Source organism: Theileria annulata, chromosome 3 (assembly GCF_000003225.4).
Source record: "Theileria annulata chromosome 3, complete sequence, *** SEQUENCING IN PROGRESS ***".
Lineage (NCBI taxonomy): Eukaryota > Apicomplexa > Aconoidasida > Piroplasmida > Theileriidae > Theileria > Theileria annulata.
Genome location: NC_011100.1, coordinates 925,857 through 945,991, shown reverse-complemented (window position 1 = coordinate 945,991; position 20,135 = coordinate 925,857). Strand labels below are relative to the sequence as shown.

The following is a 20,135-nucleotide window of genomic DNA, read 5'->3' as shown; positions in this document are numbered from 1 at the left end:
ATATATGTTTAATGTAGTTGTATTTAAGTTTCAGAAGTAGTACCCCTCAGGGCCAAGATTGGTAACAAGGTTATTTTTGGCTTTGAACTTATCATCATAGGATGTAAGATAAGTGGAATCATCATCGGGGTTTAAGAACCTTCTTTCGAAGAATCAATTCACACTGAATTGTGGAGGAAGAGGAAAAAACATCATGCTTATCCCCCACAGGTAATGACCGATTTTTCAATATCGATTAACACTTCTTATAGGTATATTATATATTTAAATTTTAATTTGAGTATCATTTATAATGATTTTTGTATTTTATAAAAATTGTGTATAACTACGGTTTTATAAATGGATGGTAGCTCCAACCCAAAAACTGAGAATAAATACCATCAAAAATTATCGCATTTGTCAAATGAGGAAGATTCCTGTGATTTCAATTCAAAAAGGCCCAGAGAAGAGGATATTGAAAGATTAAGAGATACCAGAACCAAGCTTTTACAAAAACATTTCGGCTATACCGATGACCAAAATCCCTTTGGGGACGAAGAACTCACTGAACCATTTGTTTGGGAGAAGAATGAGAAGTTCCATTCCTTAGAAGAAGATTTAAGATCTGAACAGCCTGACAAATCAGTACAATCAAAAGTGGTAAGTCTTTATTATGTTATTAAAGTTCAGAATGAGTTGAAACAACTAAAGCAAAGACGCCAACAATATGAGAAGGAAAAATCTAGACAAACTGAATCCAAATTAGTTAATAGTAAAGGTGATAATGATGAAGCCTACAGGGAATGGGAGGCAAAAGGAGTTGAATTTGATTTAAAGCAGACAGTGGCAAAACCACTAATGCGTTTTAAACAAGGTATAGTTTTAAAAATGTAAAATGTTTTAGGGAGACCTAAATTGATTGACAAATTGGTTCTTATGGTAGACCCAGATTTCACTGAATCATTTCCCGAAACATTTGAACCTAATAATCTATTTAAAAATCTCACTGATGATGACGTATCTGAGTCAATACAAATTCTAAATGCTTATATTGAACTGGATAAGATTCCAGAATATTCAGAGTATTTCAAGAATTTAATCGTCATAGCTAAGGTATATATTATATATAACTATAGTATTTATAGGATCCCAGAGAAAAAAATTACGAAATGAGTGGAGTTACACAAATGGTGGCAGAGAAAATTGATGAAATCTTGTCAAAAAAGTCAATTTCCGAATTGAATGGTATTTTAAAACTATGTTCATTTTAAGTTTTCGAGAAACAAATACAAAAAAAGCTTGAAGAAGGGGTGGTGGATACTAATTTTTGGGAAACAGCCCTTTCAAGGATTCCATATTTTAAGGTAATTTTGTTAACCTTAATTTTCATTCAGGCCTGTAAATATGTATCATCAGTTCTAAACCCAAACCAACATGATTCTTTAACCGAACTCAATCAACAAGAAAATAGGTAGGAATATTATTTAGTTAAAAATTAGATAATACAGGAATCCACCCGTCTTTAATATATGTTAATGTACGGACTAAGATCCTGTTAAAATAACCATCTCTAAGTATTATTATATTATTTTTCTAAAATAATTAATACATGAGATACAGGAATGAGGCCGATGATGAAAGTAATATCAGAGATAAAGTAAAGGAAAAAGAATCCAGTTCTATAAAGGACAGAGAAGTTTATGAGAAGTTTGTACAATATACAAAACTTGAAGAGGGAGAAGAGTTATTTGACGAAGTTGTGAAGTTAACTGATGAAAATACAGATTTGAAGGCCCCAATGTATTATAACAGAGTTAAAAAGGGATTTGAGTGGACGAAATATAATTTGGCCCACTACGACCAAGATAATCCACCTCCGAAACAAATCCAAGGGTATAGGTTTAATATATTCTTCCCTCAGCTCAAGGGCAAAGTTCCAAAATGGAAGCTCCAAAAGGATGAAAATAGAACTGAAACAGTGCTTATTAGATTCATCGGAGGTCACCCTTATCGGGATATCGCATTCAGAGTGGTTAATAGGGAGTGGAACACTGACCCTCAAAGAGGCTTTAAAAATTTCTTCGACAACGGAGTCCTTCACCTTTATTTTGATTTTAAAAAAATCAAATACAGAAGGTGAACATCTCTAAATAATTTCCATTTCAATATCTTACCATTGTATTTGTTCCCACAACACCTATTTTTCATTATACATTCACAATATACATAGTTATAATGTCAGATCCTGAAGTTTCCGAGGAATCCGGTTAGTTCAAAAACAAAACATAAATAATCAGTTATATGTGTGTAGATTATCAGTCACTGTCAGTTGACGAACTCTTCCAAAAAGGGAAATCCCTATTTAAGGACAAGAAATACCTGGAATCCTCAGATTTTTTTTCCAGAGCACTGGAAAAGAAGTAAGTTAACCATTATACACAGATAAATTTTATAATTTGGTTAGGTCAGGAGACGATCCACTCAACTACTCGCTGAGGAATTATTACCTTTGGTACGCAGATTCACTACTAACAAATGAGGAACAAAGCTCTAATATTTTTTCGTCAAACGTAAATGAAGGTAATTTTCAAATTTATGTTGAATAACGGCATTTAGGGTCTAATAGCACACTACCATCAGCAGAAACTGTTTTGGAAGCGGCTAAAACTGATGAAAATAACCAAAATGATGAAATGGTAACAATTCTATACTATAAATATAAATAACTAATCTTAGTTATAATTTAATAAATAAATATAATTATACACTCAACTACACATCTTATTTTTATGCTCATCAGGGTTAATTTACTATCCATTTAGTATTATTTTGGATATTTAAAGGCCTAAATTTATGTATAATGTTGATTTAGTTGGCGTTTGAAATGTTTCAATTTGCTTTCGAGTGTTTTATGAATTATTTCAAGCATTTGGAAAATAATAACAAGGCGCCAGAACAAGAGGATGTACTTGACGCATCATATTGTTTACTGAGGCTGGGTGATATGTTTTTCACAAATCATCAGTTTGAAGAGTCATCCAAGGTATTTTAAAGCCAAAAATTAAGTTAATTTCAGGATTACGAAAGGGCGATAAAGCTGAGAGAAGAGAATGGGCTTTCAGCAAAACATTTGGCCTCGCTGTACATATCGTTAGCTCAGAGTCAGATGTTTAACGGGAAATTGAAGGAGTCTCTGGAAACCTTTAATAAGAGTAGAGAACTGTTAAGAGAGTTGTTGGAAGGAGAAGAAGGAAGTAAGGAGGTGCTAAAAAACACACTGGAGGACGTTACAATACAAATGGAGGACCTAGAGAAGCTAATTAGCGAATCTTCGAATACAAATAACGAAGTTTCGAAGGGAAGTCAAAGTAATGCAGCTTCACTCATTCCTAAAACCACGGTATACACTTAGAATATAATACGAATAGTTAGTTCAAGACAAATATATAATATAAACGGTGAATTTAACGGAGGAATAGAGTATAATTAGTTAAAATAACAGTGTATTAATAGGAATAGTTAGTTAAATAGTATGGAATAGTATGAAAAGCCGGTTGAATAGATGAATGCTACTGTTTAGAGCTCATTTGATAAGAGACAATTAGACACCAGCGTAGTGAAAACAAGAGTAGTTGACATAAGCGTTGGAGATGTAGTAGGGAAAAAACGGAGGGTCGACTTGTCCAAAGTTTACGAATAATTTATTCGCGATTCTAATCATTCCTTATCTGGGGAGAACAACATTTTAATATAATATTCTCAATATTTTTTTAAATTCTATTCATAACATTAATATGGAAAAAAATCCTCTTGTATTTCCTAATGGTAATTTATACGCATCCATTCAACTTTCCCATAGGAGCTGATATCGAGTACACTAGCCAACCTCTTCCATACCCCTATTCCTTCCCTCACCCAGAAACAGGTATATTTATTCACCCCAAAAATTTAAAAAATAAATATTATCTTAGGCTCGAAAATGTACGAAGGATCCTTCAGAACCTTCCAGTCAAACCCAGCCTCCCACAACATCATGAGTAAGTTCTTAAAATCGCACTAGTTATGCCTAAATTTTAAGTTATTAAAAATTAAAAATTATTTAGATGAAGCACTTGAACAAAGAAGAAGAAATGAACCCTATCTATGGATGGACAACAATGTCTCAAGATATGCAGCCTGCTCCAACCTTATCGCAAACGGTTAGTGAATAATTTCGTCTCTTAAATACCAGTATTCAATATAAAATTGTTATTTAAATCAGTATTGAGAATATTAAGACTATTTATGCTATTAGAAGTGTTGGTTGTATGACCATAAACACTGTTCCAATTATTAGCATTAGAATCCACGTTATAATGAATACTGTAGATGCTTCAAATTTGTACAAGAGCGATGATACCCATTACGAAGAGTGGCAGTACATAACCCTGTATAGGAAATTTAAGAGGATTCTGACGGAAAGAGGAAGTTGTTCCAACGAAATGATTTCATATTTAATTTACAACCTCATTAACATAATAAGGAACGACACAGCACTGAGAAACCTTTTGATTTTAAGTTCAGAAGAGTTTTTGGAGTCAATGCTCACAAAATTCGTGGAACTAATTTTAAATGACAAGGCTTATAATTACGTTTTTAGTAAGCCAAATGAAGAAGAAAATAAAATCAAGGCAATAAGGAAGCATTTACAGAGAGCAACCAAAGCAGCTTCAATGTCCCATTCAACACCAATGCATTGGGGCTTGAATTACGAGGATCAAACGTTTTCATTTCCGAACCCTGTTCCGACTTCCAAACTAAACCCTGATAGCTTCTATTATGGCCGACAATTGAGGTCGAATCCAATGTTAGAGGGTGATGGCTGTATTCCAATGCCAAGAGTAATGTACCCACAACAAGAGTTCCACTTCAACCCGCCTCAGCCGATGCGAGACCTTGGCCCTTCACCAAAAACGGGCCCTGTAAAGAGAAAAGAACCATCAAAGCGGTACGGTCCCCGCGGACCCTATAAGCGTACATTGGTAAGAATGCGAATGAGAGAGATAAGCAAAAAGCGAGCAGTAATAAGAAGAATGAAAAGCCAATCAACAAATTCTGAACCAGAAACGACAAAAGATGATTTCAAAGATAAAGTCAATGATGAAAAGAAAAATGATATTGAGCTATGTACAACTACCCCTGAATCAGAACTTTCAGATTATAACAAAGATAATGATTATAGAGAGTTGAGTCTTAATGAAAACGAACATTTCACAAGTCGGAATTCTATTAACTCATCTGAATTTGCCAACTCACCCGACTTTGTTAGTAACAACGACAACACAGTAAATGTAAATAATTTGGAAAAGAATCCTGATAATAAAAATTTTAGAGATCTATCATTTGATGATTTTAAAGATCTATCATTTGATAACTTTAAAGATCCACCAGTTAATAAAGATCTAACCCACAAAGTTGAAAATCCTAGTTACAGGAGTAATCTAGATACATATAGTAATGAATATAATCTGAGAGATCTAACTCCATTCGGAGATAGTTATGAAAATTCATACGCCAACCCAGGGTATTTATATCAGGATCATATGAATGCTGGAACCATCAAGCCTTACATTAACAACTTTTATAGATCATTGAACACACAATATAATCAGCCAAATCATTATAGTCAATCGAGTCAATATAATCAACCAAATAGATATAGTGAATCAAACTGCTATTATGATGGATATTTCCAGAATCAGTTCCAGCCATTAAACTCTGAAATTGGTGACATTCCAGGCCAAAACAACCCAATACTCACATCGGGAAACTTTCAGTACGTGCGACCAAACCAGTCAAGCCAGTATTCAATAGGATACCACTACCCTGCCAATCAACCGAAATCTATCCCAAACCCAAACAACCCAATTTCCAATTCAATAAAAAATAACATCCCAAACACTATTCGTAACCCAATGCACAACACAATGAGTAATGTTGCTGGTGGAGTTCATTTTTCAAGTCCGAATGTTATGGGAATGAATAGTGGAATGGGAATGGGAAGAGATCCAACAGGGTATGGCATGTACCCCAGGGACGATTATTTATCACCCGAATTGAACACACTGGAAACTGAAGCACCCATACTGAAAACAAAAAGAGTTACGAACCCGAAACACTCCAAACCACTTCCCGATGGCCTAAATGATCCAAGAAGACGTTCTTCAAGACTCAACCCTGAGAATAATTTAAATAACTTGAATAATATTAAAAGTAGTGAAAACAATAGAAATATTAATAATTTAAACAATGGGAATACTATTAATCCCAATAATAATAATAATTTGAATAATATTAATAATAATTTAAATACTAATGGAAATAATTTGAATGATACGATATGGGATATGGTTCAAAAGCACCAGAAGTCAGGCTCAAACGTTAATGTGAATCAGACGAAAACAGTAAACGTCGTACCAAAGGAGATCGAATTTGAAGATGAGGACATGAATTTATTAATCAGAGAACCAGTAAGAATAACAGAAGATATGCCGAGAAATCACACGCAACCATTTGTGAACGCGTACAAGAACCCGAAAACAGTTAAGTGGTCATATACTGACACTAAGAGGTTTTACAACGCAATTGAAACTTTCGGAACAGATTTAATGCTGGTTAGAGCATTTCTTCCTGAATATACAGACAGACAGATCTACGACAAGTTTAAACTGGAAGAACGCAAAAACCCACAACTCATGCAAAACTCACTTCAAACTCACAAGAGCATCTCCTTGAAGCAGTATGAACAGAAGTACGGAAAAATCGACACCGAGACACATTATAACCCGAGCAAGGACCCTTTCATTCTAGAGCAGCCGACAGATAACAAGAAATCGCTCCAGCTCAACCTGAGCAACGCGTCAGTCATGAACCAAATTCAGCAGACTCCCAACGATAAAATCATTAATTTATTTATGTAATTTATACTTTTATATATATAGTATGTTTAAATTAGAGTATTTTAAGCTATTAAACTTATTAAACCCTGTTAAATTTGGCTTAATCTACCATAAATTGAGGTCCAAGATGAACTTTTGTGGTGTTCCGGCTGTCCAACTAACTTTATTTAAACTAGGCTAAAATTCTATTTACAGTTCTTAATAACTTAACTTTAGTGTTTTAAAGGTGATTAACTACAGAATAACAGTGATAATTAAGAGTTTTAAGGGTAGAATAAAACCATATTGATAACACCATGTTTACAACAGTATACTCGTAACAATATACAGTAGGGGTAAATAAATACAGTGTAGGTGAGAATTAGTGTACATTAAAGCTGAATGTTGATGAATGAGAGGATTTTGGAAATGTTTTCAAAGTAGTCAGCATGGCTGTCGAAAAGGTTACAGACGTTAAAATTTTCAACCTTTTCGTGAACAACGGGAGCAAGACCAGCGACCTTGTTGATTGAGGTGTAACGGTAAAGGAAAGCGAGAATCCAGTCGTTCTCATTATAGACATTGATGAGACGGCCTGCAACAACCGAGGAACACTTGCTCCACTCGGAGTAGCCTGCAGTGCTGGGGAGACCCATGAGAACAACGTCCTTGACAGTGTTGAGTTTGTTGCGCTCGAAAAGTTTTAGCAGGCAATACAAAATGGCGCGAGCACCCATGGAGTAGCCAATTAGGGATACGTGGCGGTCGCCGGTGAGAAGTTTATCACAAATCGCAGTTGCCAACAAGCCGCCGCACACCTCAGCTCGACTCCTACACACGAGCCAGCAGTTGTCCAAGTTACTGCAGAGCTGTATTAGGGCCAAGGGCCAGTTAATGTTATTTATGTTATTGTTATTATAGGGGTCGAATTTTGACGAGCCAGAATCTCTATCCTTGGTGGGTGAAATTGTTGGGGAGTTACGATTCGGGCTTGAGTAGTAGTTTCCACTACTACCTTCAATGCTGAAATAGCGATTCCCCCCACTACTATCCCGAACATTATCTGCCTGAACCATACCTCCAGTGTCAAACAAACTATTGCTGTCCAGTAAATCTTTAGGGTTAACGTTCGTAACGTAGACTGAGTTGTTTATAGTTCTGTAGAGTTCAAGTGACTTCTGGTATATGGAGAGCGAGGTGAGTTTCAGGAGCATTCTATGGAGTGAGGCTAGTAGCTTAGATTCCCACTTGAGCAGGTACAGGTCATTAATTGGCACTGGGAACTGGCGTTTCCAAATTTCAATATATTCTGAGTCTAAATGGCGTATGGTTTCCGTCGACTTGAAGTCAAATGACTCGTTTTCGAAGAAGAAGATTTCATTTAAAAAGACGTTATTTCCCACACAAATGCAGATCCCAATATAGTTACTATTCACCTCCTCTTTCTCAGGCCTGTTTGACTCCTTACCAGACGAATAGTGAGAACTTTCGGCGTCAGAAATGGAATCTCCAAATACGTTTGGGTTCATTTGTATGAACTGTAAGTTTGTCATCAGTTCTCTTCTCGCCTTGAACTGCGTCAAAGACACGTTAAGTCCGAAGATATTCTTCAAGACGTTATAGCCTTCATTTGAACTCAGGTACGTTGAGAATCCTGTACCTGAAAGTCCTAGAAATGCAATACCCACTGCAAGAACTGGTGACGCTACTCCTGCTGTAAGTGCTAGAAGTGCTGTTCCTCCCACAGTTGCGCTCAGTATTTTTAGTCTCTTACTCACCTTCTTACTTGATGTTTTAGCTGCGTTCACATCCAAAATTCCAGCCAAATCTGACACGATGTTGTTCTCTATGCTCAGCACGCTTGCTGTTGTCACTCCGAGCAGGTTTGCAAATTTTGCAAAAACCACCTGTGCTCTCGAGTCGTTGAATCCTGATATTATATACTTCAGCAACAAATTCCTGACCAGAACTGCCACCACGTCGGGCGACTTTTCAATCAGCAGCAAGTTATTTAGATAATCTAACAACACATTTATGAGTATGCACAATGAATATATTTATTGTTTTGTATAGAGTAATTGTTTATATAATTAGTCAAAATAGTAAAGAAAATTACCTTGATTGGGATATGATCGATGACTTTCAATTGAGGATTTATAGCTGACCTTTCCGGTTTTATCTGAGTTTATTGAAAACACCCGGTTGATCTTCTTTGAAATATTCCCCAAGATTTTAGAGGGCAGGCTCTTATTTTTCTTTGGCGGTAAGTTTAAGTTCGACATATCATTCAACAAGTTTTCATAATCCACTACATAAATTTATATAATCCACTACATAAATTTATATAATAATAAATAGTGCTGTTTGTATTGAATTACCGTTTGAAGGTCCAGATTTATGTCCAATTGACCTTTCTAAGTCTCTAAGTAAGCTATCTCTTTCTTGTTCTTGTTCATCGGCATCCAGGACAGTTTCGGAACTTGAACTTGAGCTTAAATTAGACGGAGAAGCGTTAATGTTCATGTCAATCAGTTTTGGACTTTCATTTACGTCATTAAAATTTAAATCACTTTTGTTTACATCATCAGCATTCAAATCAGTGCTATCATTTATATTAACATTTGGATCAGGACTAAAATTAAAATGTTCCAAATTAATAGTTTCAGTTATTTCTTGGGATAAAGGAGGTTCAAGAGTGCCTAAAACTTCAGAAAATGGATCATTTTCATCATCTGGTCCCCTTTCAGGACGATAATTTTCTATGAAATTCCTCTTAAAACACTCTTCCTCCTCCTTATCTTCATCATCAGCTTCCAAATCATCCTGCAGTAAATCTTCATCTGACTCAACTTTTAATAAATTTTGTTCTTGTGAATCTTGTACTAATTGTTGCTTATCTTGTATGTACTGAGATAAGTACTTGTCGTCTGGGAAATATTTTAAAAAATCCTGATCAGTTTCATCATTTAATAAATCCGGTGGTTCTGATTGTTTGTGCATTTCAGTTTGAGAGACTTCGGTTGTAAAATCAGATTCGTTATCATCAGTTCCTATAGCTTGTTTGAAAAAATCGTTAATGCTATCTTGCATGGGTCTCAGTTGTTCCTGGATATAATTTACATGGATCCGTTTCTCTAGCTTCAAATCATCAAAGTTCATTCCAAGTTGCTTCAGCTCCAGACTCTGCGAAACTGGTTTTATTATGGAGGAAACATCAACTTCCGTCAGGTTCAGTATCTTTCCCATCCTCTGTAGGAAAGTGGTTCCCCACTTAATAAGCTCGGGTTCTAGCAAGTTATTATCTTCACTTATATAATCGAAAATTATGGATACAAAAAGTGACAGGATAGACTTACTGAGTTCCGGCCCCAAATTGGCCAGACACTCAATTTCCACAGGAATGTACTGTACATTATTCGCCAGGGAATATCCATCAAAATATTCTCCATAACGTCTATAATTATTATTTATTCCATAACTATCACATTTTATATAAAATAAAAGTATATAAATGGTATATTATTAATAGCCAATTTTATAACAAACAAAAAAAAAGACAAAATAATAATAAATAAATTATATATAATAGTACTGACTTATCAATTAGCTCTTTATCTGATAAATCACAATGCGATATAACAATATTGTTGACAAAACTCGGCAGATCGCAAACCACTCGTTTAGTGCCTCTATGTGAGACTATTAAAGACTCCAGGCTTTTATTTATGCTTTCTAAAACTACTGGTGAGGCGTTTGGAATGGAGGATTCTCCTTCTAAGATTTTAAATTCCATGGCTCTGGAGATAACCAGAGTACTCTTCTTTTCGGGAGGCCCGAAACTATTTTGCCTGTGCAATCTCCCTATCATATTCTATTTTACATCTAAATAAACTATATTATACAGAAAAAATCATTATTACTTTCATTCTGAGTTACACTATGTGGGAAATTTCCGAAAGAATTCACCGGCCTTATTATTATTCCAGAAATTCTTCCTCATTTTCTTCTCTAATTTTTATCATTTTAAAATCTGTCATTTAATTAATAATAATTTAATTTATGTATTTTATTCTACTATTTCAATGAATCACTCTTACACATGTACATACTGACTGTCAAATTAATTTTATGAAAAAGAGGAAGTTATTACTAAATAAGCCTCTGATTGGTTTGTACTCATTTATCATATTCATTTTTTACAAGGATTGTATTAACATTGTTTAGATTACCAAGTTGGTTCAGAAATCAAAAACTCTTCTCTTTCAAATGTTATTAAAACCACTAAAAATGTACTATTATCTCAAGGTTATCGGAGGAAGAACCAGAAGAACCAAAATAATAACCATTTAAAGTCAATTATTACCTCCCACAAGGAGGTTCAGAACCCTTTATCTAAGATCCTATTCAATGATGACAAATACCAGTTAATGAAGTTATTCTACCACTCTTTCAGGGATAAATTTGACAAGAAGGAGAATTTCGGATACATTTCGAAGAATAATGCAGTGATATTACAAAATTACAGAGATCTTTTTAAAAAAACTCTCGACTCTGATTTACACATTTTTAACTCTGATCAGGTTAGGTTCTCGGCAACCGTTTTGCTGTTTATTGGAACCACTAATGGTAAAAATTACAATTTATTATTGAACAAGAAGAAGTAACTTTCATAAACTTACAATTTTACTTTTAGGATTCGTTGGTTTTTGGTGAACTGTAAGTCTGGAAACACTGGATTCTCAAAGAGGCTTTCTCAGCTTATAGACTATGACGAGATGGGATCCTCTGTTGACGAAAAGATTTCATTTCTACTACTTCAGCCCACGTTTCTGGTCAACGACATTTTAATTACCAAATCATTTCTAATTATTTACTAATTTTAATATACTATGTATACGTTATAAACGTCATTACATTATACATGTTGTGTTCACTATGTTGCATATTTCTGGACCCATTCCCTGACCGTAGACTCGTAAAGCTTGCGATTCTGCTTATAAATCTGAGCAATTTCGGGAACCAATGGATCATCTACAAACATTTACAATCCAATATATATAATTACATAATATATGTATAAATTAGTGTATAAAATACCTGGGTTAGGATCGGTGAGTAGAGACGAGATCGAAAGTAAAACTTTCGAGATGGTGAGCGCAGGACTCCACTGATCCTTTAAAATGTCAAGGCATATGGCACCATTGTTATTTATGTTGGGGTGATATACCTTAGTAGTAAATGCAACCTATCAAATATTATAGTCAATGAATACAAAAATAACTAATATGGTGATAAAGTGGCATATTATAGTGAGCTGGTAAAAATACCTTAGGTGGCTTAAATGGATAGTCACTTGGGAAGTGAATGTTTAAGAAATAGACTCCGTTTTGGTAAAGGCTAAAAAATAAAGTCAAATGATGAAATGACGATGGATTCCAACAATAAAAATAAATATGGGTAATATCAAAAAATTCAAATCCAAAAGCAAAATAAATAAATAATAATAATTTTATAAAATAAATTATGTGTATAAATTATATAAAAAGTATGTAAGGGGTGGAAAAGTAAAAGTTTGGTCAATAGTGAATATAGCTATTTACCTGTTATGAGGGCCCATTATTGTTGCTTGCCAATGAAACATATCATCTCCCACAGGACCAGCACTGCAATTTGTAGGCGGATCTTTGGTGAGATCAGCAAGCTCCTATAGATGAAATGTCATCACTAGATTGGAAAATCAAAATACCTTGTGTATACGCTTTAATGCCATAGTAATTTTGGATTAGAATGACGATCAAAAAAATTTATTTAGGTTCCAAAGAAATAATTAGATCCCTATAATAAAACTCGGTTAAAGAAAAAGTATTCTGTTAGTACAAATTGGGGCATACGTAGGGCAACTGAAATTAATCTTATATATTGATTGGCTAACTATTATTTTTTTAAATATTTTATTTCAAATATTTTTTCTGATTTAATTCCTAAATTACATACCAAAAATTTCCTTTATGTTCACAACAGTTTCAGTCAACATAAATCAACCTACGGCATTTGTTTTATTTAAAAATTTAGATTATCATTATATTTAATCTATTTAAATTGTTATACAAAAATTTTAAAACCAGTACATTTATTTAGCGTCTCCAACAATATGTTTTTAAACCTTTTCAAATAGATCTGACCTACCTTGTTTTTTATATGATTTCCCAATAGAAAAAATTTGTTTTCCCAACTCTTTTAAATAATTTATTTTCGGTTTACACAAATTGAACGATTAAAGGTTTGTACGCTTGTCGTTATTATTTACTGTACCTAATTGGGATTTTTTTAATTTCCGTATTGGAATTCAACCAATAAACCAGTGTGTATTTGTTTTAAATTATTCTATTATGTAAATCCTAATTATATGTTAATAATTTAAAATTTTCCTTCCCCACAGTTCAAGACATTTTAAACACTTTAGGAAACATCTTTTCATTTTTGATTTCTTTAATTTTATCTAATTTTAATTGTAAATTCATCATACAAAAAATGTCAGATGATTCCGCTTTGGTTGAAGGTCTAAAGAGTGTTTCTCTAAGTACCGTGCTACTTATTTTTTATGATTTATACATGTATTTAGCCTTATTTACTTATATTTATAACATAATGATTCTTAGCTGATCGTATAACATCTAAGTTGACTGATAGTCAAGTAGCCACATTGAGTCAACTTCAGAAGCTACAGGTAATCTTAAAATTGATAACAATGACGTAGAAAACACGGGATGACCTTGAGGTTGAGTTTAACAAGGAGCTTAATGAGCTGAGATCCAAGTACGATTTACTTTACCAGCCACTCTATGACTCTCGTTTTAAGGTTTTAACCCAGCCCTCAGGTGACGAGTACGGAACACCGGTAATTTGTTTCTCTTTTGACCCATTTTTAGAGCCTTCCAAAGTTTTGGCTGACTGCAATGAAAAACAACAAGACTCTGAGACGCATAATTGAACTTCATGACGAACCTGTTCTTGCATACTTGAGCAACGTCAGTGCAGAGTTCCTGGAACCCAAGAAGCAGGAGTCCTTTAAGATCGTAATGACCTTCGACAAAAACCCCTACTTCACCAACACAACTCTGGTCAAACAGTACAACATGAAGTCACTTGATGGAGAAGTCGAGTCACTCCTGCAGGGAACCGTTGCGACTGAAATCGACTGGTTACCTGATAAAGATGTCACCAAACAAACGGTTACTAAAATACAACGCCATAAAAAAACTAAGGAAACTAGAACCAGAGTTGATTTTGAGGTAAATTATACACATTTATCTATACATTTCTTTTTCCATTATATTATATTTACTAATCTAAACTACTATATATTTTTCAAGATGTTACTAATGTATTGATGTAGGACAAGCCTAGTTTTTTTAGATTCTTTACCGGGCAGGAGGTTCCAACAACTGAGGAATTGAATAAAATGTCAAAACTTGAGGTAGTCTCTATTAACTCACACATTTTACTGATTATAATTTTTAGATATCGGAACTTGAAATGTATGTCGAGGAAGATTATGATATTGGAATCGTTCTTAGGGTAATTTTTACACACTTTAACCTACCAGACCCTATGCATATGTTTATATAATTGATAAATTTGTGTATATTTGTTATAGGATAAACTGGTGCCTGAAGCTATATATTGGTATTTGGGAGTTGTTGACGACGAGGACGCAGACGACGATGAGCCAGACAGCTACGAAAACTCTGAAGATTTATCCTCAGATTCCGATTAAGCCTTTTAAAATCATCAGTTTAATTTAGTTTGTATCATACCAGTTCACTGTTATTCATTGCTGTATAGTATTGTGTACTATATTAGTGTTGGGTGTATGTGAAGTTACATAATATATATAGTTTAGTATTTATTTTATAAAATGGCAGGCTATGTCACTGGAGCCTCGATAATCGCCATGAAATACAATGATGGAGTTTTAATGATGACCGATACCAAATGTAAGCCACGAATAACAAAATCATATTTATTCGAGATTCTTTCAATAGAATTTTACCTTTTATTTTATTTCTCCTTTTATTTCTTATTTTTATCATATCATACAATTAGATAATCCATATTTAAGCTATGGATTTTCAAATATTTGGTTTAGGGAGTCTCGGAAGGATGGCTCGGTACATGAATGTAAAAAGGCTTGAAGGAGTCTCCTCAAACACCCTTTTCGCAACTTCAGGAGACGCTGCTGATCACCAGTACCTGACCAGAATACTCAAGCACGCAGTACACACTGACCTTTTGGAACACAACAATGACCCCTCAGAGGCTCTTCTCAACGCCGAAATGCTCCTAAACTACACCTCCAGATTCCTATATCACAGAAGAACAAAGCTTGATCCAGTCCTAGTTTCAGCCGTCGTAGGAGGATTCGCTAATGGCAAATCCTTTCTTGGTTATACTGATTATTATGGAACTAAATATACTGATGACTTTGTCGTGACAGGTATTTTACACATTTAATACTACAATAAAATTATTTTAGTATAACAGTTAGTATAGCAAGTTATATATTTTGTAGGATTGGGGAAATATTTTGCAATTGGTCCTCTGAGAGAAGAACATAGAAATGATTTTACTTTGTCTGAAGCAAAGGAGCTCGCACTGAAGTGTATGAGAGTTTTGTACTTGAGAGACTGCCAAGCCTCACTTAGGGTCCAGGTCGGCTACGTTAACAAGGACGGAGTTTTCATAGAAGAACCATTTCTTCTCGATACTAAATGGTAATTTAAGTTTTTTTAATTTTTTTTAGGGATTTTAAAAAATTCGCTGCTCCAACTTCTGCTTTACCAATTGCCGGAAATCAGTTTTAATCTTCCAACTTAATTTATTATCTAGACTTAGTTTACTATACGAACCTTTAATTTATTATACACACTGGTGTGTTAATAGATAGTATAAATTATTTGTGTATGATGAGTGTATTAGATTATTCTGTCTCGATATCGTCGTCGATTTTGGGAGCCAGATAAAACTTTAATTCGCCTAGAACATGGCCGTGTCGTGAGTCTTCCATCGAGTCCCTTACTTCATATTTAACCTCAATAGGCCGGTTTTGACTTAAACCAAACGTTACGGAATCACTCAAGCATCCACTCTATACGACATATGTTTATGTATACGTCATAGTTTAGTAGTCAAATATATAAAAATGAATAAAAAATACTTTGGTGAACATGAGAAGATATTTAGTGGCATAAGACTGCTTAATTGGATTTTTGACCTGAAAATGATAATGAAGTTAACTAATTAATACTCGTATGGTGACGCCACAGTCACCCTCGGATGATGGAGCCCTGTTCCTTAGAACAATTTCACCGTGGCCTAAATCACCCTCAGTGGAAAATGTTATGGAGTTGCCGGAAATGTCCATCTTTATAGTGTCTGAAAACTCGTTCATCTGCTTGCAAATGTTAGTCATCTCCTTGGAGCTGAGCGTGATCTCAGCATCAAAGCCTTCAGTGTTCTCAGGGATACTCAGGGCGTCCTGCTCAATGGTCATCAGCTTCAGAGAAAAGCTAGACACTCGATCCTCAACTACACATTAGTTGTAAAAAGTAAGTTGATAGGAAATACCATTATTTTCAAATACGAAATTAATGAGATCCTTATCTTCTTCACTTTGAATAAGTACAGAGTCGTTATTAGTAGTCGATTTAAAGGCCTTGGTAACTGAGTTTATATTTATTCCCAGAGCCCTAGGCCTATCACATCGATACAACACAAAACCACCTACACATTATCAATTAGTACCATAAATCACAGTGACACAACTATTTAATAAAAGACATTTTTTATAAATGTGTATAAAAATTTTTATAGACTATTTTGGGTAATAATAAATAAGATTATAAAGGAAAAACAAAATAAACTATAAAAGTAATAAAGGAACATCAACATACTTTCATGTAGTTTTAAATGAACAAGAGCAATATGGTTTCCATCCAGAGCCTGGAGAGTCATTCCAGTAGCATCGAAATCAATGTTACCATCGGTAATTAGATCGCGGATACAATCGAAAATTCGCCTCAGGACTACTGCGTTGTTCAGTTTAAGTTCGAGCATTACTAAATTAGCTAAATATATCGACAGAAGTGAAAAATATATAAAATGTGCCGAAGATGTAGACAATAGTGACAAACGTATTACGTATTGGGCCACATTTACACATTTGTAAAAAGAGCCCTAATTCATCCTTCTCATAAATTTACATCATTTATGTATTATATCTAAATTCACATATTTATCATATACGATATTATATGAACCTCTTTTTTAAATTTTATTGTGCTAATTTTGTTCTCATAAATAATATTAGTTATAAATCTTTCAATTTCCCCAAATTTCCTAAATATTTTAATTATTTCACAGATTAAGTAATTTTCTGTGTTATAGCATGGACAACGATCCAATCGTATCGGAAGTGAATAAGAGGGATACCGTTTTGATCCTTTTGTTTGGAGTAATTTCAGGAGTTCTGAACGAAGTCATTTCATGGCTCTTCATATATCGGAAAGAGAAATTTAAGAAGTCATTTAACGAATTATGTGACGCTTTTGAGCTGTATATGCTCTCGAAAGTGCTACGTATCACCATACCATAGTTAATATATATTATATATATAAATAGGGATATAATGTTGTTGTAGCAAGGTCTAAAACAATGTCACACGGTGGAGAATCACCTTCGAAGGTTTTAATGGAAAAATCAAAGTACTACTTAAAGTGATTATAAAATTATTTGTAGAAATATTAAGGGTAATCTGACATTTTCAACCTTCATAACTGGACTGTTGCTTATGGGACTAATGCCTGCCGTGATGAGCGTGTTTGAATACTCAGTGGTTGCAAAACTGCCCTTCACGCCCCTTCCGCCATTATCCATGTTCACACATAGCAAACTGCTAGGCAACGACATCACTGACTGTACAGCAACTGCAGTCTACACAGTCATTTCAATCTTAGCAAGACAATACACAAAAGCACTCCTAGGGTATTTTCCAATTTCATACTCAATTTTATATAGGTTTGAGTCGCCTTTATCTCCATTCAGAGAAAGTGTTCTACAAGAACAAGTTAAAAGAGAAAAATGATCAAATATGACACAAATTTATTTCTTTTAATATAATTAATCGCTTTGTACAACAGTTTGTAGAATCCAATGATTAATTTTTTTTATTGTGTTTACTACATCTTATTGTGGATAGTAATAAATTACTGTTTTGTTAATATTTGTTTTAAATTATTATGTTCTTATTAATATTATTATATTTAAAATGAGTAAAACTATAGAAGTATCTGATGTAACAAAGATAGAGCGGATTGGGATCCACTCTCACATAACTGGGCTAGGCCTCGACGAATATCTAAACCCTAAATACCAAAAAGATGGCCTTGTAGGACAACTTCAAGCAAGAAGAGCGGCAGGTTTCTTTTAAAACAATATTTTACTCTAAATATAATTTTTCCTACTTTTATTCCCAGAATTACACATTTAATTTATTTTTTTTGAATAAATTGTGTTATTCGACACATTTGAGCCGTTTTATAGGAGTAGTAGTGAATATGCTAAAAGAAGGAAAGATTGGAGGCAGAGCTATCTTACTAGCAGGCCAACCTGGAAGTGGGAAAACAGCAATTGCAATGGCGATTTCTAAAGCACTAGGAACAGTATGTTATTATCCCAAACTTTAGCGTAGTTATACACTATTTACTCTAATTAATAATACTTAAACAATTTTATAACCCATTAAAATTGATTATCTTGTTTAGGACGTCCCTTTTACTCATATAAATGCATCAGAGGTTTATTCAATGGAAATGAGTAAAACTGAGTCACTGACTCAGGCGTTTAGGAAATCTATAGGTCTGAAAGTTAGGGAGGAGTGCGAAGTGATAGAAGGGGAAGTGACTGAGATTGAAGTTGACAAGTTTACCAATGCTGCACCAACTACTTGGGGAACTCCAAGGGACAAGGTTGGGAAAATGACCATGAAAACCACCGACATGGAGACCTTGTACGATATCGGCGGGAAGCTAATTGACGCCCTTAAGCGTGAAAATGTTTCAGTCGGTGACATCATTCAAATCGACAAGAGTTCTGGAAGAGTTACTAAACTAGGCAGAGCCTATTCCTACTCTCACGACTACGACGCAATGTCTCCTAACGTCAACTTCATCCCATGCCCTTCCGGCGAACTTCAAAGACGTAAAGAAGTTGTTCATACCGTCACTTTACATGATGTTGATGTTATTAATTCTAGGTACTTTTATACTATATATAATATTATAATATGGTAGCATGAATATTTGTAGATCTCAAGGATTTTTATCACTGTTTACTGGAGACACTGGGGAGATTAAGTCTGAGATCAGGGACCAAATTGATTTAAAAGTTCAGGAATGGCAAGATGACGGAAGAGCTGAGCTCATTCAAGGTGTTTTATTCATCGACGAAGTTCACATGCTGGATATAGAGTGTTTTTCATATCTCTCAAGGTTCAGATTGTTTACACAATACTACTTACTCAGATATTTATATAGTTTTATATTATTTGTTAGGGCATTGGAGGCTGATAATTGTCCAATTGTAATAATGGCAACAAATCGAGGAATAACGAGAATTAGAGGAACCGACTATAAATCACCTCACGGAATACCCCTTGATGTTCTTGATAGAGTTTTAATCATTCCCACCTTCCCATATCAACCCGAAGATACTAAACTCGTATATAACTAAACTATACCATCATTACTACTCCATTATTCCTATAATATTTTATATTTCCTTCAGATAATAACCGAACGATGTACTGAAGAGGATGTGGATGTTGAGGAGGATTCTTTGGAGCTTCTAGTCAAGGTCGCCACTGATATTTCACTCAGATACGCACTGCAACTTATCACCGCGTCAAGTTTAATAAGGAAACGTAAGGGAGGTAACTTTTTATGCATTTAAATTTTAATTAGGTGGGTCTGTAACCTGTGATGACATTAAGAGATCATTTAACTTGTTTCTCGACTCTAAACGCAGCACTAAATACTTGATTGTACTCCAATTCATATTCATTTATTTTTTAGAACTTCCAACACGATTACATGTTCTCGGAACTAAAGCCTAACGATGAAAAAATGGACGAAGATTAATTTTAATAACCCTAAACATATTTTGATCCTATATATTACACAT

General features: G+C 34.3%; 11 protein-coding genes across 11 annotated transcripts, besides 4 other annotated features; 8 read left to right on the top strand and 3 right to left on the bottom strand.

Annotated features, from left to right (window-relative positions):
* Window positions 1-339: 339 nt before the first annotated feature.
* TA04630 (uncharacterized protein) lies at window positions 340-2,119 on the top strand (the record flags this gene model as incomplete). The annotated part of the gene is made up of 5 exons (XM_950046.1): window positions 340-853; window positions 884-1,092; window positions 1,125-1,224; window positions 1,252-1,450; window positions 1,594-2,119. 5 exons carry the CDS (start codon window positions 340-342, stop codon window positions 2,117-2,119), a joined length of 1,548 nt encoding a protein of 515 aa, XP_955139.1.
* Window positions 2,120-2,214: 95 nt separating this feature from the next.
* Window positions 2,215-3,391, top strand: TA04625 (uncharacterized protein; the record flags this gene model as incomplete). Its single annotated transcript, XM_950045.1, has 6 exons — window positions 2,215-2,245; window positions 2,291-2,399; window positions 2,444-2,559; window positions 2,596-2,675; window positions 2,852-3,022; window positions 3,056-3,391. 6 exons carry the CDS (start codon window positions 2,215-2,217, stop codon window positions 3,389-3,391), a joined length of 843 nt encoding a protein of 280 aa, XP_955138.1.
* Window positions 3,392-3,773: 382 nt separating this feature from the next.
* On the top strand, window positions 3,774-6,938 carry TA04620 (uncharacterized protein; the record flags this gene model as incomplete). Its single annotated transcript, XM_950044.1, has 5 exons — window positions 3,774-3,804; window positions 3,839-3,904; window positions 3,951-4,016; window positions 4,083-4,178; window positions 4,348-6,938. The coding sequence occupies 5 exons, from the start codon at window positions 3,774-3,776 to the stop codon at window positions 6,936-6,938; spliced, it is 2,850 nt and encodes a 949-aa protein (XP_955137.1).
* A 350-nt stretch (window positions 6,939-7,288) lies between these two features.
* Window positions 7,289-10,764, bottom strand: TA04615 (uncharacterized protein; the record flags this gene model as incomplete). The annotated part of the gene is made up of 4 exons (XM_950043.1): window positions 7,289-8,916; window positions 9,013-9,204; window positions 9,275-10,374; window positions 10,439-10,764. The coding sequence occupies 4 exons, from the start codon at window positions 10,762-10,764 to the stop codon at window positions 7,289-7,291; spliced, it is 3,246 nt and encodes a 1,081-aa protein (XP_955136.1).
* Window positions 10,359-10,374: a sequence feature (1 probable transmembrane helix predicted for TA04615 by TMHMM2.0 at aa 92-114).
* Window positions 10,439-10,491: a sequence feature (1 probable transmembrane helix predicted for TA04615 by TMHMM2.0 at aa 92-114).
* Window positions 10,765-11,323: 559 nt separating the features above from the next.
* TA04610 (uncharacterized protein) lies at window positions 11,324-11,773 on the top strand (the record flags this gene model as incomplete). The annotated part of the gene is made up of 2 exons (XM_950042.1): window positions 11,324-11,556; window positions 11,590-11,773. The coding sequence occupies 2 exons, from the start codon at window positions 11,324-11,326 to the stop codon at window positions 11,771-11,773; spliced, it is 417 nt and encodes a 138-aa protein (XP_955135.1).
* Window positions 11,774-11,829: 56 nt separating this feature from the next.
* On the bottom strand, window positions 11,830-12,666 carry TA04605 (ubiquitin-conjugating enzyme E2, putative; the record flags this gene model as incomplete). The annotated part of the gene is made up of 5 exons (XM_950041.1): window positions 11,830-11,927; window positions 11,994-12,141; window positions 12,224-12,293; window positions 12,497-12,600; window positions 12,643-12,666. 5 exons carry the CDS (start codon window positions 12,664-12,666, stop codon window positions 11,830-11,832), a joined length of 444 nt encoding a protein of 147 aa, XP_955134.1.
* Window positions 12,667-13,427: 761 nt separating this feature from the next.
* TA04600 (nucleosome assembly protein, putative) lies at window positions 13,428-14,673 on the top strand (the record flags this gene model as incomplete). Its single annotated transcript, XM_950040.1, has 7 exons — window positions 13,428-13,476; window positions 13,556-13,623; window positions 13,654-13,794; window positions 13,826-14,188; window positions 14,293-14,373; window positions 14,418-14,474; window positions 14,554-14,673. The coding sequence occupies 7 exons, from the start codon at window positions 13,428-13,430 to the stop codon at window positions 14,671-14,673; spliced, it is 879 nt and encodes a 292-aa protein (XP_955133.1).
* Window positions 14,674-14,814: 141 nt separating this feature from the next.
* TA04595 (proteasome subunit, putative) lies at window positions 14,815-15,760 on the top strand (the record flags this gene model as incomplete). Its single annotated transcript, XM_950039.1, has 4 exons — window positions 14,815-14,893; window positions 15,046-15,393; window positions 15,469-15,670; window positions 15,700-15,760. 4 exons carry the CDS (start codon window positions 14,815-14,817, stop codon window positions 15,758-15,760), a joined length of 690 nt encoding a protein of 229 aa, XP_955132.1.
* Window positions 15,761-15,876: 116 nt separating this feature from the next.
* On the bottom strand, window positions 15,877-17,012 carry TA04590 (proliferating cell nuclear antigen (PCNA) 1, putative; the record flags this gene model as incomplete). Its single annotated transcript, XM_950038.1, has 5 exons — window positions 15,877-16,044; window positions 16,114-16,170; window positions 16,204-16,484; window positions 16,524-16,679; window positions 16,850-17,012. The coding sequence occupies 5 exons, from the start codon at window positions 17,010-17,012 to the stop codon at window positions 15,877-15,879; spliced, it is 825 nt and encodes a 274-aa protein (XP_955131.1).
* Window positions 17,013-17,343: 331 nt separating this feature from the next.
* Window positions 17,344-18,039, top strand: TA04580 (uncharacterized protein; the record flags this gene model as incomplete). The annotated part of the gene is made up of 3 exons (XM_950037.1): window positions 17,344-17,526; window positions 17,577-17,659; window positions 17,694-18,039. The coding sequence occupies 3 exons, from the start codon at window positions 17,344-17,346 to the stop codon at window positions 18,037-18,039; spliced, it is 612 nt and encodes a 203-aa protein (XP_955130.1).
* Window positions 17,386-17,454: a sequence feature (2 probable transmembrane helices predicted for TA04580 by TMHMM2.0 at aa 15-37 and 95-117).
* Window positions 17,710-17,778: a sequence feature (2 probable transmembrane helices predicted for TA04580 by TMHMM2.0 at aa 15-37 and 95-117).
* Window positions 18,040-18,222: 183 nt separating the features above from the next.
* TA04575 (DNA helicase (ruvB-like protein), putative) lies at window positions 18,223-20,092 on the top strand (the record flags this gene model as incomplete). Its single annotated transcript, XM_950036.1, has 7 exons — window positions 18,223-18,373; window positions 18,498-18,616; window positions 18,719-19,209; window positions 19,247-19,673; window positions 19,740-19,884; window positions 19,916-19,995; window positions 20,027-20,092. The coding sequence occupies 7 exons, from the start codon at window positions 18,223-18,225 to the stop codon at window positions 20,090-20,092; spliced, it is 1,479 nt and encodes a 492-aa protein (XP_955129.1).
* Window positions 20,093-20,135: the final 43 nt, after the last annotated feature.